At 39.9% G+C, this 13,845-nt stretch overlaps 1 protein-coding gene across 1 annotated transcript; it reads left to right on the forward strand.

Moving 5' to 3' along the window:
* The first annotated feature begins 10,221 nt into the window (after positions 1–10,221).
* Positions 10,222–12,751, forward strand: LOC121785677 (RGS1-HXK1-interacting protein 1-like). The gene is made up of 8 exons (XM_042184081.1): positions 10,222–10,437; positions 10,510–10,576; positions 10,677–10,754; positions 11,373–11,425; positions 11,582–11,718; positions 11,803–11,867; positions 12,323–12,381; positions 12,477–12,751. Exons 1-8 carry the CDS (start codon positions 10,264–10,266, stop codon positions 12,564–12,566), a joined length of 723 nt encoding a protein of 240 aa, XP_042040015.1. The 5' UTR covers positions 10,222–10,263; the 3' UTR covers positions 12,567–12,751.
* The last annotated feature ends 1,094 nt before the right edge of the window (positions 12,752–13,845 follow it).

Consider the following 13,845-nt stretch of genomic DNA (forward strand, 5'->3'; position numbering starts at 1 on the left):
GCCTATATCAGTTTGACTAAACAATACTTATTTTCATATAATTTGGATTCAATAACTGATAATTGTTGAAAATAGTAAATGTGAAGGTCACATGAACTCAACTTTGGTGTTGCTAGTATACATACGTACACCTAAAATGAGAAAATGCATATATAATACAGTTTCCTTCGACTTCACGCTCCATGTCTTCCTTTGGCTCCCTATATATATACAGCAAAGGTCCAGTGTTTTTCTTGTCAAACTGAGGCAATGGCTACTGGTTTTCAGTGTTTTTGGAGCCTCTTTCTAACACTCACTTTATTTCATTCATTCAACATCTTCTTCTCATGTAACTTCCATTTGTACAACTCTGTTGGTTTCACTTCAACTAATCGCCACTCTCATTTTACGCGTGTTTTTTGCCTTAAGCAGGTTTACATTGTCTACTTAGAGCACGCCCACCATACCGATCCTATCGTTACATACGAGCATCATGTCCGCCACCTTGCCAGCGTGTTCCATAGGTCTCTGTCCATAGAAAAACAGATCATCATTTTTATGTAGGGATTAACTTAACATGTTTGATTTCAAACTTTTTTGGTTTTATAGCAAGGAGGAAGCAAAAGAGGCAATGGTGTACAGCTACAAGCTTCCTTGTCTGGATTTGCTGCAACACTCAATGCAAGCCAAGCAGCCATCTTGAATAGAGTAAACAATCTCCACTAGAATCTTGCATTGTGCCTAGCTAGATCTGTGGTTTTATTTTCAGCATGGTGTTGCAGATTCGAGAGGCGTGATATCCGTTTTTAAGAGTAGAATGATGAAGCTGAGCACCACAAGAAGCTGGGATTTCATGGGACTTACCCTTGACTACAGTGGAGGAACTCCATTGCAGCTTAGCCATGGAGAGGATGTCATTGTTGGTGTCTTTGACTCAGGTGATCATAAACACTCTTGCTTTTCCTTAAAAGTATTATGCATGATATGATCAAATATTAGTTAGTAGGAAGTTTTGGACACTGCACTAAATTAATGAGTTAGTATCGAGCTTTGCCGTGTTTGAGTCCTTAATTACTCTGTCGAGAACACGATAATTTCGATAGTTTGTGTGACATGATAGGGTCGTTATCATTAATATTTAATATAATTCTTATTTTACTAGTTATGGTTGATTTATTAATCTTCGAATATGTATGGCTATCGTGTCATGATGTGATAAAAAATTAAATTCATGCAACAATACAATCGAACCATTAGTATATTCATGATTAATGAAAAATCACATTGTTATATGATTTGCAACGTTATTAATATAGATAGGAATCCCTACTATTTTCACATGCATAAAAATAGAATTGAAAATAGATTTGAAATGCATCGATTAAGGTTTATGAGGCGAGTCTTAAAATAAAATTAAATGTAATGTTGCAATGATTGGGTATTATTCATATATATAGGGATGTGGCCGGAGTCGCCAAGCTTCCACGAAGAGGTGGAAAGGCGCGTGCCAGCGAGGTGGAGCCGAAGAAGCAGTGCAACCGGGAACTGATTGGAGCAAATCCGGGTTCGAGAGATCCTACGGCAAGATGGACAAAAGCGAATACATATCCGGCCGCGACATGATCCTCGGCTCGAGGGAAGGCGGGTGGCGCTGGAGCTTAGGGGGCTTGCGCGGAGGCGGATGTGCTGGCTGCGTTCGACGAGGCCGTGCGCGACGGGGTGGACGTCATATCCGCCTCGATAGGGCTCGTTCCATGCGGTGTCATCATTTATCCACGGTGGATAATGTGTTTCCGTGGGCCATCATAGTACTACATATGAAAATATTTAACATGAAAGTTTTACGTATGATATGAATAAGAGATGGATAAACAAATTGTTCATGCAGGATTAATGTGATATGGATAATCGGAACCTGACGGGCAGGGGCGTCGGGTTTGATACTCATTTGCTTCTCGGAGACGTTGAGCGTGAAGGTGGAGTAGGCAGCAACTCAAATAAATGCAACGGCACTCATCTTTGTGCAGCCAATAACTGGGCCTCTTGCTGCTCTAAGCATATACTACTATAATATAATATACTCCCCGTTGTGCGTATTGACTTAAAATTCAGGGCACAAAATTAGTAAGTAGTATTGAAATTAAATAAAGTGATGAGTTTGTTATATATAATGTGAAGTGGTACCAAGCTGCACATCCGGCGGAGTGAAACGGCTTTAGAAAGGTGGTCGCGGTGAAGCCCGATTTTGTCAAGGTGCTAAGCGCTACTTCATCTCATCCCTAATTGTTAGTATACACTACAGTAGTTAATTTTTGATGTTAATATACCCAGACATTAGTGCACCTGTTGACATTGATCCTCTCAAGGCTTTGGATCCACCTACGTTAATTTCATGGGATCAACTACAAGCCATGGTCATATGCCCAATTGGAACATAAACTACCTGTCCCACCTGAGTCAGGTGAAAAACGTGGGGCTCATGGCGTCGAGGTAGTGGTTTGGCCCAAGGTGTTGCTGTTTTCGCCTTTTAAACAGGAAATAACGTACCGTGTGACCATGCCTCCCCTCAAGATATCGCGAGGAGCAAGAAAGGCTTCAGAAATAAATGAAGCCCAAGCTACACATAATGATTGATATCCATGATAATGTTGGGCCTTTGGATCAGGTTTTACTCATTTTGGTTTACTAATTTGAGTTTCCCCTGTTGGCCTGTGGATAATGTAGTAGTACTATAACACTCTGTGAGGTATTCCATTATTTATTGAGTATCCTATCCTATCCCTTCCAATACCATCCTTTCCTAGTAAGAGTTGGTTAACACTTAATTGTAATAATGGATGAATATATTTAGCAAATAGAAACACATCCGTCAGTGGTTTTGGGCATAAGGATTATGTGGAAGAAGAAAATCATGGATCTAAACTTGGTGACCATTCAAACTTATTGAATAAGAAGACACAGTTATTTATCTTATTATACTTGTAGTACCTACTATTCAGACAAGACTCCATGTCACATGCAAAAGTGACATTCTTGTCTGTCTAACATCTTACACACATACCTATTCGACCTTAGTTTGACCAATACATGTTTTGTTTATTACTACTCCACCTTTATATGTCTGTCACACACATTTCTTCAACCATGAATTCTGTGGAATGCATGCAAATGGTTTTGCCGATGTTGTTTCCACTTTCTTCAACCATGAATTCTGTGGAATAGAAAACAAAAAAAGGGGGCATTTGCATCATTTTTATGGGTTTCAAAATTTAATTCCATATTCCTCTTTCTAACAATCAGCCTTGCCTCTTGTGCAAGTGACCACCTATTTAATATGCAATTTTCTTCCCATTTTGACATTGTCGTTTTTTTTATAATAAAATATAATTAAAATAAGTTAGTAAAATTATGTAATGAGAGACAAATTGAAATAAAATTATGTCATCGGTCCACAATCAGTATTTATATTTTTCCATTTTAACATAGAATTGGTGAAGTAGAAAATGTGATTGTATAGTATTGCTGGTGGAGAATATGATTTCTAGTTTTCTTCACCAAAATTATTATCATGTGATGAATTTATTGTTTATGGGAATTAGCGTGTTTTTTTTTTGTCTTTCTGGTTTTTAAGAATGGAACTTGTTTACTTGTGGAAGCAACAACTACCACTGTCTTTATGTTTTGTTTATGGGAGTAAATGAATTACCATTCAAGAATGTATCCTGAAATACTATTAGGTTGAAAATCAAGAAGGGGCGAATTTTGATGAAATTCTAGGCAACTCAGATGCATTCATGGTTGCTCGTGGTGATCTTGGAATGGAGATCCCAATTGAGAAGATATTCTTAGCCGGTCGTCACTGCAACGTGAGTATGATAACTCAAGCACTGCAGCCATGAATTGGAATTGGTATTGGAATTGGATCGAAGAATGAAGAGATCGAGCTTACTTGAGCTTGAGCTTCAGGAGCCGTCGGATTTGCTCATTAGTTTTAGGAAATAATCTTGACCGTTGATCTAACTAGCCGTTAGATTTAAAAGGCTTTGTTAGTTAGTTTGTTAGCTCATATTCTTCATTCAGTTTTGTAAGCTTTCTCAGCAATTCTCTCTCAAGCAATAAAGATTTCTTTTCTTCTAATTTATTCCTTGATCAGCGATTCAATTCGCTCAACAACACTTCACCATAATTCCAACAAATTGGCGCCGTCTGTGGGAAGATTGGGCGTTGCTTGAAACTGCGATTGATCTTACGGTTGGAAGCGAATTCACAAAGACGATGGCCTCTAGATTTGAGGCGGAGAAATTTACAGGCAAAAATGATTTTGCTCTATGGAGGATGAAGATGCGAGCGATGTTAATTCAACAAGGCTTGGCATCGGCTTTATCGGTTGAAGAAGAGGGAGAGAAAGGGAAAGCGGACGTGGATGAGAAGGCGGTCGCTAAAAGGGTTGAGATTGAAGCAAAGGCACATAGCGCGATCGTGTTGAGCCTTGGTGATAAGGTGCTTCACGAAGTTGCAAAAGAAAAGACCGCAGCGAGCATCTTAACAAAACTGGAGGACCTTTACCTAACGAAGTCTCTTGCAAACAGGCTGTTTATGAAGCATCGTTTATACTCTTACAAGTTCTTGGAAGGAAAGGGGATCTTGGAGCAACTTGAAGACTTCAACAAGGTAGTGGATGACCTTGAAAACATTGATGTTTCAATAGGCGATGAAGACAAGGCTATCCTACTGCTGAATGCTCTGCCACACTCTTTTGATCAATTTCGTGATGCATTCTTGTATGGTCGCGATAGGACCATCACTCTCTTGGAAGTTCAGACTGCATTGAGAGCGAATGAACTCCAAAAAGGTGAATCAAAGTCCACTGATCAGAATGCACAAAGCCTCAACATCAAGAAGTTCAAAGGGAAAAAGATGTTCAAGAAACCTCAAGAGTCCTTCAAAGGTGGATCCTCAGGCCAAAAGGAGACTCGCTCATGTCATTGGTGCAAGAAACCTGGCCATTTGAAGAAGGATTGTCTCGCTTGGAAGAGAAAGCAAGAGAATGAATGGAGGGTTGTTAATTCAGCTGAGGCTGTGGAAGATGATGAAGTCCATGAAGTTCTGAATGTGATACATAATGAAGTCACTGGGTCTTGGATCATGGACTCAGGCTGTAGCTTTCATATGTGCCCAAATCTTGACTGGTTTGAAGATATTAGAGAAGCAACTGGTTCTGTCATTCTTGGAAATAACCAGGTATGCTCTATAAAAGGCATAGGCTCGGTTAAACTGAGGAGTGATAAGGGAGTGATGATAGTGTTGAATGGAGTGAGGTACATTCCAGATGTGAAGCGCAACTTGATATCACTTGGTTTCTTGAAAAGAAAGAGGGTGCTCTTTTGCCTATATGGATGGAAAGATGGAAGTATGCAAGGCTGGAAAGGTGCTCATGAGACCTGAAAGGAGAGGGAGCCTATACTACTTGACTGCAATAATCTGCAGCAGAGGAGGTGCAGAAACATACAATGTTACATCCAACACATTGAGTCAATGGCACAACAGGCTTGGCCATCCATCAGCTGGCAGTGTGAAAGAGCTGATCAGAAAAGGAGTCTTAGATTGCAATGATGATGAGGAAGCAACTCCTTGTGAGGAGTGCATACTGGGCAAGGCCAAGAAATTGCCTTATCCAAAAGGTAATCACACTTCCTCAAATCTTTTAGACTATGCACACAGTGATTTGTGGGGGCCTGCCCAAGAGAAATCTATTGGAGGAGGTAGATATTATATGAGCATAATTGATGACTATTCTAGAAAGATATGGCTATATATATTAAAGGAAAAGTCAGAGGCCTTCAAGAAGTTTAGTGAATGGTGTGCTATGGTGGCAGAGAGTGCAAATAGAACAATATTGGAGAGGGTGAGATGTATGTTACTTGCTGCAGGATTGGAAAAGAAGTTTTGGGCTGAGGCAGCTTCTACTGCTGTAAATCTGATTAATAAGTGTCCCTCATCTAGGATTGATGGTGATACCCCAGATTTTAAGTGGTATGGGAGTTATGGTGGATATTCTGGGTTGAGAACTTTTGGCTATAAAGCCTTTGCTCATGTGAAGCAAGGGAAGCTTGAGCCTTGGGCATTGAAATGTATCATGCTTTGGTATCAGCCAGGGGTCAAAGGTTATAGGCTCTGGTGTATAGAGCCTGGGAATGCTAGAATAATCATCAGTAGAGATGTGATTTTCTGGGAAAATGAGCTGCCTTTCAGAAGAAGAACAGTTTATTCTAGTGAGAATAAGTCCACTGCTGCAATTGAGGTGGAGCCTGAAAGTCAGCCCACCAACAGATGAACACAGTCCTCAGGAGCCTGAATCAGGTAGTCTAAGAAATTGGAAACTTGCTAAGGACAGATCAAAAAGAGCCATCAAACTGCCAACTAAGTCCTCAGATGCTGAGTTTCTCTTTTATGCTTTGATTGTGGCTGAGGAGGTGGAGTACTCAGAACCTTGATCATACCATGAAGCTACGCATAGTAAAGAGTGGGAGAAATGGATGCAGGCTATGATTGAGGAGATAAAATCCTTATTGAAGAATGGGACTTGGATCCTCGTGGATAAGCCTGATGGAAGAAGAGTTGTCAGTTGCAAATGGGTGTTTAAGAAGAAAATTGAGGCTGCCGAGGAGGATGAAGTGAGATTTAAGGCAAGATTGGTAGCAAGGGATTTCACACAGGAGCGAGGAGTGGATTTTGATGAAGTCTTTAGCCCTGTGGTGAAACATACATCCATCAGACTGCTACTGGTTATTGTTGCAAGAAGAGACTGGGAACTTGATCAGCTTGATGTCAAGACAACATTCTTGCATGGTGATCTCAAGGAAACAATATATATGGCACAGCCTGAGGGCTTTGTTAGACCAGAAGACAAAGGCAAAGTCTGTTTGCTAAAGAAGAACATATATGGATTGAAGCAAGCTAGCAGACAATGGCATAGAAAATTTGATGAACACATGATAAGTACTGGTTTTGTGAGCTCAAAATATGATGAATGTGTTTACATTAAGCATGAGGATGGAGCTGATGTGGCATACTTATTATTGTATGTGGATGATATGCTCTTGGCTGGAGCTTGCAAGCAAGAAATCCAGAAAGTGAAAGATGATCTGAGAGTATTGTTTGAAATGAAAGATTTGGGGCAAGCAAAGAGGATTCTGGGGATGACAATAATCAGGGATAAAAAGGGGAAGAAAATATGGCTATCTAAGTCTGATTATATTTCCAGAATGCTGAAGAAGTTCAATCTGAATAATGTGAAAGAAGTTGCAGTACCTAAGGGACAACATTATAGACTCTCAGTGGATCAGAGACCAAAGAGTGAGGCAGATATAAATGAGATGCAAAAAATTCCCTATGCGAGTATGATTGGTAGCACTATGTATGCTATGATTAGCACAAGGCCGGACATAGCTCAAGCTGTGTCAACAACCAGTAGGTTCATGTCCAATCATGGTAAGGATCACTGGTCAGCCTTAAAGTGGCTTATGAAGTATTTGAAAGGAGCCACAAATGTTGGAATCTTGTTTGATGAAGCAAGGGAGTTTGAAGGTGAAGCCTTGATGGGGTGGTCAGATTCTGATTTTGCAGGGAGTATTGACACAAGAAGATCACAATCAGGCTACATATTCACACTTTATGGATCTGCCATTAGTTGGAAAAACAGCCTTCAAGCAGTCGTTGCTTTGTCCACTACTGAGGCAAAGTTCATGGCCCTTACAGCAGCCGTGAAGGAGAGTTTCTGGCTCAAGTTTATCTTGCAAGATTTCGGCATAAATCAAGATGTGGTGGCCATTGGATGTGATAATAACAGTGCTTTATGCTTAGCCAAGCATCAAGTGTACCATGAGAGAAGTAAGCATATTGACGTACGCCTACACTTCATTCGTGAAAAGATAGAAGAGGGTGAAGTGAAAATATTCAAGGTAGACACGGCCGAGAATCCAGCTGACATGCTAACGAAGCCTTTGCCTAGAAACAAGCTTGAGTTGTGTATGCAGCTTGTGAATTTGTGTAAAATGAAGTGATAGTAGCTTGAGTAATCAAGGTGGAGATTTGTGAGTATGATAACTCAAGCACTGCAGCCATGAATTGGAATTGGATCGAAGAATGAAGAGATCGAGCTTACTTGAGCTTGAGCTTCAGGAGCCGTCGGATTTGCTCATTAACCGTTGATCTAACTAGCCGTTAGATTTAAAAGGCTTTGTTAGTTAGTTTGTTAGCTCATATTCTTCATTCAGTTTTGTAAGCTTTCTCAGCAATTCTCTCTCAAGCAATAAAGATTTCTTTTCTTCGAATTCATTCCTTGATCATCGATTCAATTCGTTCAACAACACTTCACCATAATTCCAACACAACGCAGATGTTGAGTCCATGATCAAGTCTCCAAGGCCAACCGAGCAGACGTCGCCAATGCCGTTGTAGACGGAACAGACTGCTGCGTCATGCTCAGTGGCGAAACAACAGCAGGAGCTTACCCAGAGCTGGCAGTCCGCACCATGGCCAAGATGTGCATAAAGGCAGAAAGCAAAATCGATGCATTTAAACGGATTATGACAAATGCCCATGAGTCCCTTGGAGAGCCTTGCATCCTGTGCGGGGTTTTTCTATTTTTGTACTAAAATAGAGTTAGCATTCCTCGTTTGTTCTAGACTTTTTTTTTGTTCCGGGTTTGGGAGAGACGCATGAGCCTCATGCGTCTCCTTTTAATGAGACGCATGACGATTATGCGTCTTTCATAGAGACGCATGAGGGTCATGCGTCTCTCTTTTTTTTCGTTTTTTTTTTAACGACGCATGAGGGTCATGCGTCTTAGGGAGAGACGCATCTCCCTCATGCGTCTTAGCCCATATATATTTCGTCTTAGCCCATATATATTTAATGGGCTTTCGAATTTATGAAACCATTCTTGGTTGTTTCTCTTTTATAGAAACATCCTTGAATGTTTGATGTTTCACTTTCGATGTGGGACAAAATCATTCTTGGTTGTCTATCTTTTATAGAGACATCCTTGAATGTTTATGTTCCACTTTCGATGTGGGACAAAATAATGCAAAAGAGAGACAACCAAGAATTATTTTGTCCCACATCGAAAGTGGAACATAAACATTCAAGGATGTCTCTATAAAAGATAGACAACCAAGAATGATTTTGTCCCACATCGAAAGTGAAACATCAAACATTCAAGGATGTTTCTATAAAAGAGAAACAACCAAGAATGGTTTCATAAATTCGAAAGCCCATTAAATATATATGGGCTAAGACGAAATATATATGGGCTAAGACGCATGAGGGAGATGCGTCTCTCCCTAAGACGCATGACCCTCATGCGTCGTTAAAAAAAAAACGAAAAAAAAGAGAGACGCATGACCCTCATGCGTCTCTATGAAAGACGCATAATCGTCATGCGTCTCATTAAAAGGAGACGCATGAGGCTCATGCGTCTCTCCCAAACCCGGAACAAATAAAAAGTCCAGAACAAACGAGGAATGCTAACTCTATTCTAGTACAAAAATAGAAAAAACCCCATCCTGTGCTGTTCGAGCAGCCAACTCGGCCTGCGAAGCTGGTGGCAAAGTACAGACCAGGGATGGCGATACTGTCTGTGGTGGTTCCAGAGATCAAAACTGACTGACTCTTTTGATTGGTGGCCAGGCACAGTCTGATATTCAGGGGTCTGGTTCCGGTTCTGTGTAAGGGCTTCCGATGAGTAGTCGATAGAGGAGTTTGCGCTCCAGCACGAAGGGGCTCTGCAAGTGTGGTTGTACTCCACCGGATAGGATCATCGTCCCTCATCAAGATCAAACTTAATTCATTATGTTAATTATTCAAAATATAGATCTAAATTTAAATATTCATTATTTATTTTTAAAACTATATACTATCTTCTAAATCCACATTAGATTAATTAGGCAGGAGAAGAAAAATAGGGAAAAACGCGGTTATAGGGTACTTTACGTTTAAAATAACGTAAATGTACTCATTTTGTTATCTATTCCATATATGTGAAAAACGCCAATGAAACTGGCGTGTCTATAAGTAAAACGCCAATTGTGTTAGCGTCTTTACGTATAGACACGCCGGCACCATTGGCGTTTTTACTTATAGACACGCCAGTTTCATTGGCGTTTTTCTCATATATGGAATAGATAACAAAATTGGTACATTTTCGTTATTTTAAAGGCAAACTCGCCTAGAAACCTGATTTTCACATAAAAATATCGAATCATAGTGTGAGGAATTCGGAAGATGGGAGAGGAAGATGCGCCACCGCCACCGCCACCGCCGACGGAGCATCAGCAGGATTGGCTGACTTACATATCGGAAGACCTCCCTCGCACCGTCCAGGAGTCAGCCGACTCCGCCATTAGCTCCGCCCGCTCTCTCCAGCAATCCTCCTCCACTCATCTCCGCTCTTTTCAGGTAACCAACAACGGATCCTCTTCCTCCTCCTCCTCTCTCTCTGCAACCAAATGACCGATATGCGTTTTGCAGGAATTCGTTCCTCAAATCGGAACTCGGTATCGATATTACGAGGAAGCTTTCTTCACCAAAGTTAAAGGTTTCATACCTAGAAATTCATTTGTTAATTCTGATACGATCTGAGGAATATTGTTTGTCGTGTTAATTGACTATCCCTTTTCCTACATTTTATCCAACAGATGACTTAGTGAGTTTAAGAGAACATCCTGCACTCACCGCTGGTGTTGCTGTTACTTCTTGCCTTCTCCTTATGCGAGGTTCACATTGTTATTCCACTATTGTCACAATCTGCATTACATTTTATCAATTATTCTTCACAATTAATGTACTCTTTAACAGATCGATTAGTTTTATCACAATGTTTATACTTTCTGGGAAAAGTAGCATGAAAACATGATCCTTAGTGTTCATGCCATAGGCTCATGATACAGATGTGCTTTAAATCCTTTCACGTAGTCATGTATACTGGATTCGTCTGCTGTGAGCCTTTTTACCCAGTTATTCTGGCTGTTAGCTTGTTCAAGTTGATTTTCTTTTTTCTAATTTTTGAAATTGTCCAAAAGAACTCACATATTATTACACCATTTTAAGTTGTTACACTGTTGGAAAAGATATCATAATCTCACTTGCCCATGGACTAAAAAAGATGAGAGGAAGGGAATGTTGGATGTATGATGGGAGGTGATGGGTTTCGTGCATGACTAAGCCACATCTAATCAGTTGCAAAATGTTCGGTTATGGCTTAGGTTTTCCTTTCCAGTTGGTAAATTTTTTAAGAAGAAATGCTGCCTTGCTATCTTCTCTGGATATTTCTCTTGGTTGATTAACATTGATTCTCTATTCAAAACTGATATTTTTTTGCTTGTGGTCTGCAGGACCTAGAAGAATTTTGATTCGTAAAACGCTGGGTCGACTTCAGAGTGAGGAGGTGCACCAATATCTCAATTATTTTGATCATATGAATGCAGATAAAATGGAACTGATATTACACCCTTGACTTTGGTCTGATTGCATGCGCAAAACATTTATGTTTCAGCACCTTGGGAAGTGAGCTGAACACACCTTGTGATGTGATTGTATGCAGGCACAATTTGTTAGAGCTGAAAATAATGTGAAAGAGTTGAGTCTATCTGTTGACTTGATGAAGAAGGAGAGTCAAAAGCTGCTTGAGCGCTCTGTCCTTGCTGAAAGAGACATGAAACGTGGCCTTTCTGATCTCAAGTAGTACATTAACTAGAACGATTTTATGCATACACGAATGAACTTGTCTCATCCTGCCCGCCTGATGTTCAAATTGATATGTAGGGATGCTGGAATTCAGATTCAACGAATTGCTAGATCAGTTTATAAGGCAGAAACCGAAGCTGCGGGTAAAACCTATTCTTCTTATTGGCTCTCAATGCTTTTCATAATCCCACTATAATTCTCTCTATAGTATGCCTGCCTGGAAATCGAGGAGAATAAGAGCCGACTTTCCTTTCTCATCATTAAATTTCATATTTGTTTAGTGTGATACATTTCAAAACTGTGGTGGATAGAACTTGAGACTGATACAAAAACAGTAATAAAACAAAGGTGATGATTGATAGACCTGGAGTATCACTAGATTGATGAAACTCGAGAAGAGCATCCTTGAAATCTATAAGTTTGAGTTGAGCAAATCCACTTATCCCCATAAATTGGATTGTGATCAAAGTACAACCAATCTTTTGCTAGTTTAAACTTGTTTGATCACTTCTCTCTATTTAATTTATAAATCATTTTACATGGACCTTGAATGCTCATCTTTTTCGATTTCTGTGTTGTCCTATATTTTACTGCTCAGATTTGATGGACCTGTTGCGAGAAACACCTGGAAGGGAGGCTTTGAAGCTACGGGCAGATGTAAGTTCATGAAATCCTAACAAGTTATTAATACAATTGTCTTGTTGAGGAATGAACATTCGTATTTATGTGTTGGTGTATTGTGTCTGAACCAGGTTGCTTCAATGGCATCACATCTGCGGCAGCAAAGATCAGGAATTGATAAGAGGATAGTAAAGATTTCTGAATTAGGAGTTCCTGTGTAGAACAGCATTGAGTGCCAAGTCCACCTTGTCAATTTCAAAATGATGGAGATTTTGTGACTCTGTTTCATGATGAGATATTTCCTTTAGATTGCATTTGGAAATAACTGTTTTGGGATGATTTGTGTAACTCTTTCTTTCTGTATCGGGGGTTGTCCTAATAAGAAGAACACTATTTCTACAGGAAACCTCATTGATGAGTATATCAATTAGTATGCCTGGAATGGATGATTTAAGAGCTTACATCATTCTCTCACATTTACTGATGCAAACTATTTCCTCATCTTTGTGAAAAGTTCTGAGGGAGGTCTTCCCGTTCCCGAACCTCAGCTGCCAAAGCCACCACTACCAGCCTGATTGCTGAAAGATCCAAATCCACCACCAAGGTTTGCAAATGTGCTATTAGTTACCTGATCCGTCTCGGGAGCCTCTTCCTCCGTTTCTTCCTCATGGGAAAAATTTGAAATAGCACTTTGCATGCTTCCATTAATCCCTTGGCTTGATTGAACAACTTTAGAAACAGATAAGAGTTACGTTATTACACAGATTAAAGAAGACAAAGAAGTTATGAGAAAACATAAAATGGTAATAAACTGGACTTAGAAGGTTTAGATAACTGAGAAATAGATGTGGTCCAATTGGATTGGGTGCAGCATCAGAACAGAAATCGATGAAGATATTATTAAATGACAAAATGATTGGGTTCAGAGATGCCTGAAAGCAATAACAAAAGAAATATTTAATCCGGATAAAAGAAATATATGAGATCTAAACTCTAAAGCAAAAAACTTGATAATTATAAACCTAAATCAGTAAGTCTTCTGCCCCGGCTTGTGATTACTTGGACTATGTAATTCTACAACAAAAAAATTGCGCAACACACTTCGTTGTGCTCTATAGTTCTAGTCGGCCGCTTTAGCCTTGTAGATGTTGACGATGCACTCCCAAAACTTCTCCCCATTTTGATTAGTGCCGATGACCAGATCTTCCAACACCACAACATAGGCCTCGAACAATTTCTCCGTCTCTGCCTGAGTGCAGAAAGTTGAAGTCCGGTGCATCGTTGACGAGGGTGTTGCCCTCCGGAAGTTGGGACACACCCGAATTTCCCAACGGTTAGGATTATGATCAAAGTAAGACAAATGTCTTGCTTGTTTAACCTTGTTTGATCACATCTCTCTATTTAGTTTATAGTAAATCATTTTACATATGCTCATCTTTTTCGATTTCTTTGTTGTCCTATATTTACTGCTCAGATTTGATGGAGCTGTTGCGAGAAATA

This window comes from Salvia splendens, chromosome 22 (genome assembly GCF_004379255.2).
Source record: "Salvia splendens isolate huo1 chromosome 22, SspV2, whole genome shotgun sequence".
NCBI lineage: Eukaryota > Viridiplantae > Streptophyta > Magnoliopsida > Lamiales > Lamiaceae > Salvia > Salvia splendens.

What these genes read in the sequence shown, in the direction of transcription:
- LOC121785677 (XM_042184081.1), top strand. Translation starts at nt 10,264, where the DNA reads ATGGGAGAGGAAGATGCGCCACCGCCACCGCCACCGCCGACGGAGCAT. An exon ending in CTCATCTCCGCTCTTTTCAG is followed by an intron (nt 10,438 to 10,509) that starts GTAACCAACAAC and finishes TGCGTTTTGCAG; the next exon opens with GAATTCGTTCCTCAAATCGG. An exon ending in CTTTGAAGCTACGGGCAGAT is followed by an intron (nt 12,382 to 12,476) that starts GTAAGTTCATGA and finishes TGTCTGAACCAG; the next exon opens with GTTGCTTCAATGGCATCACA.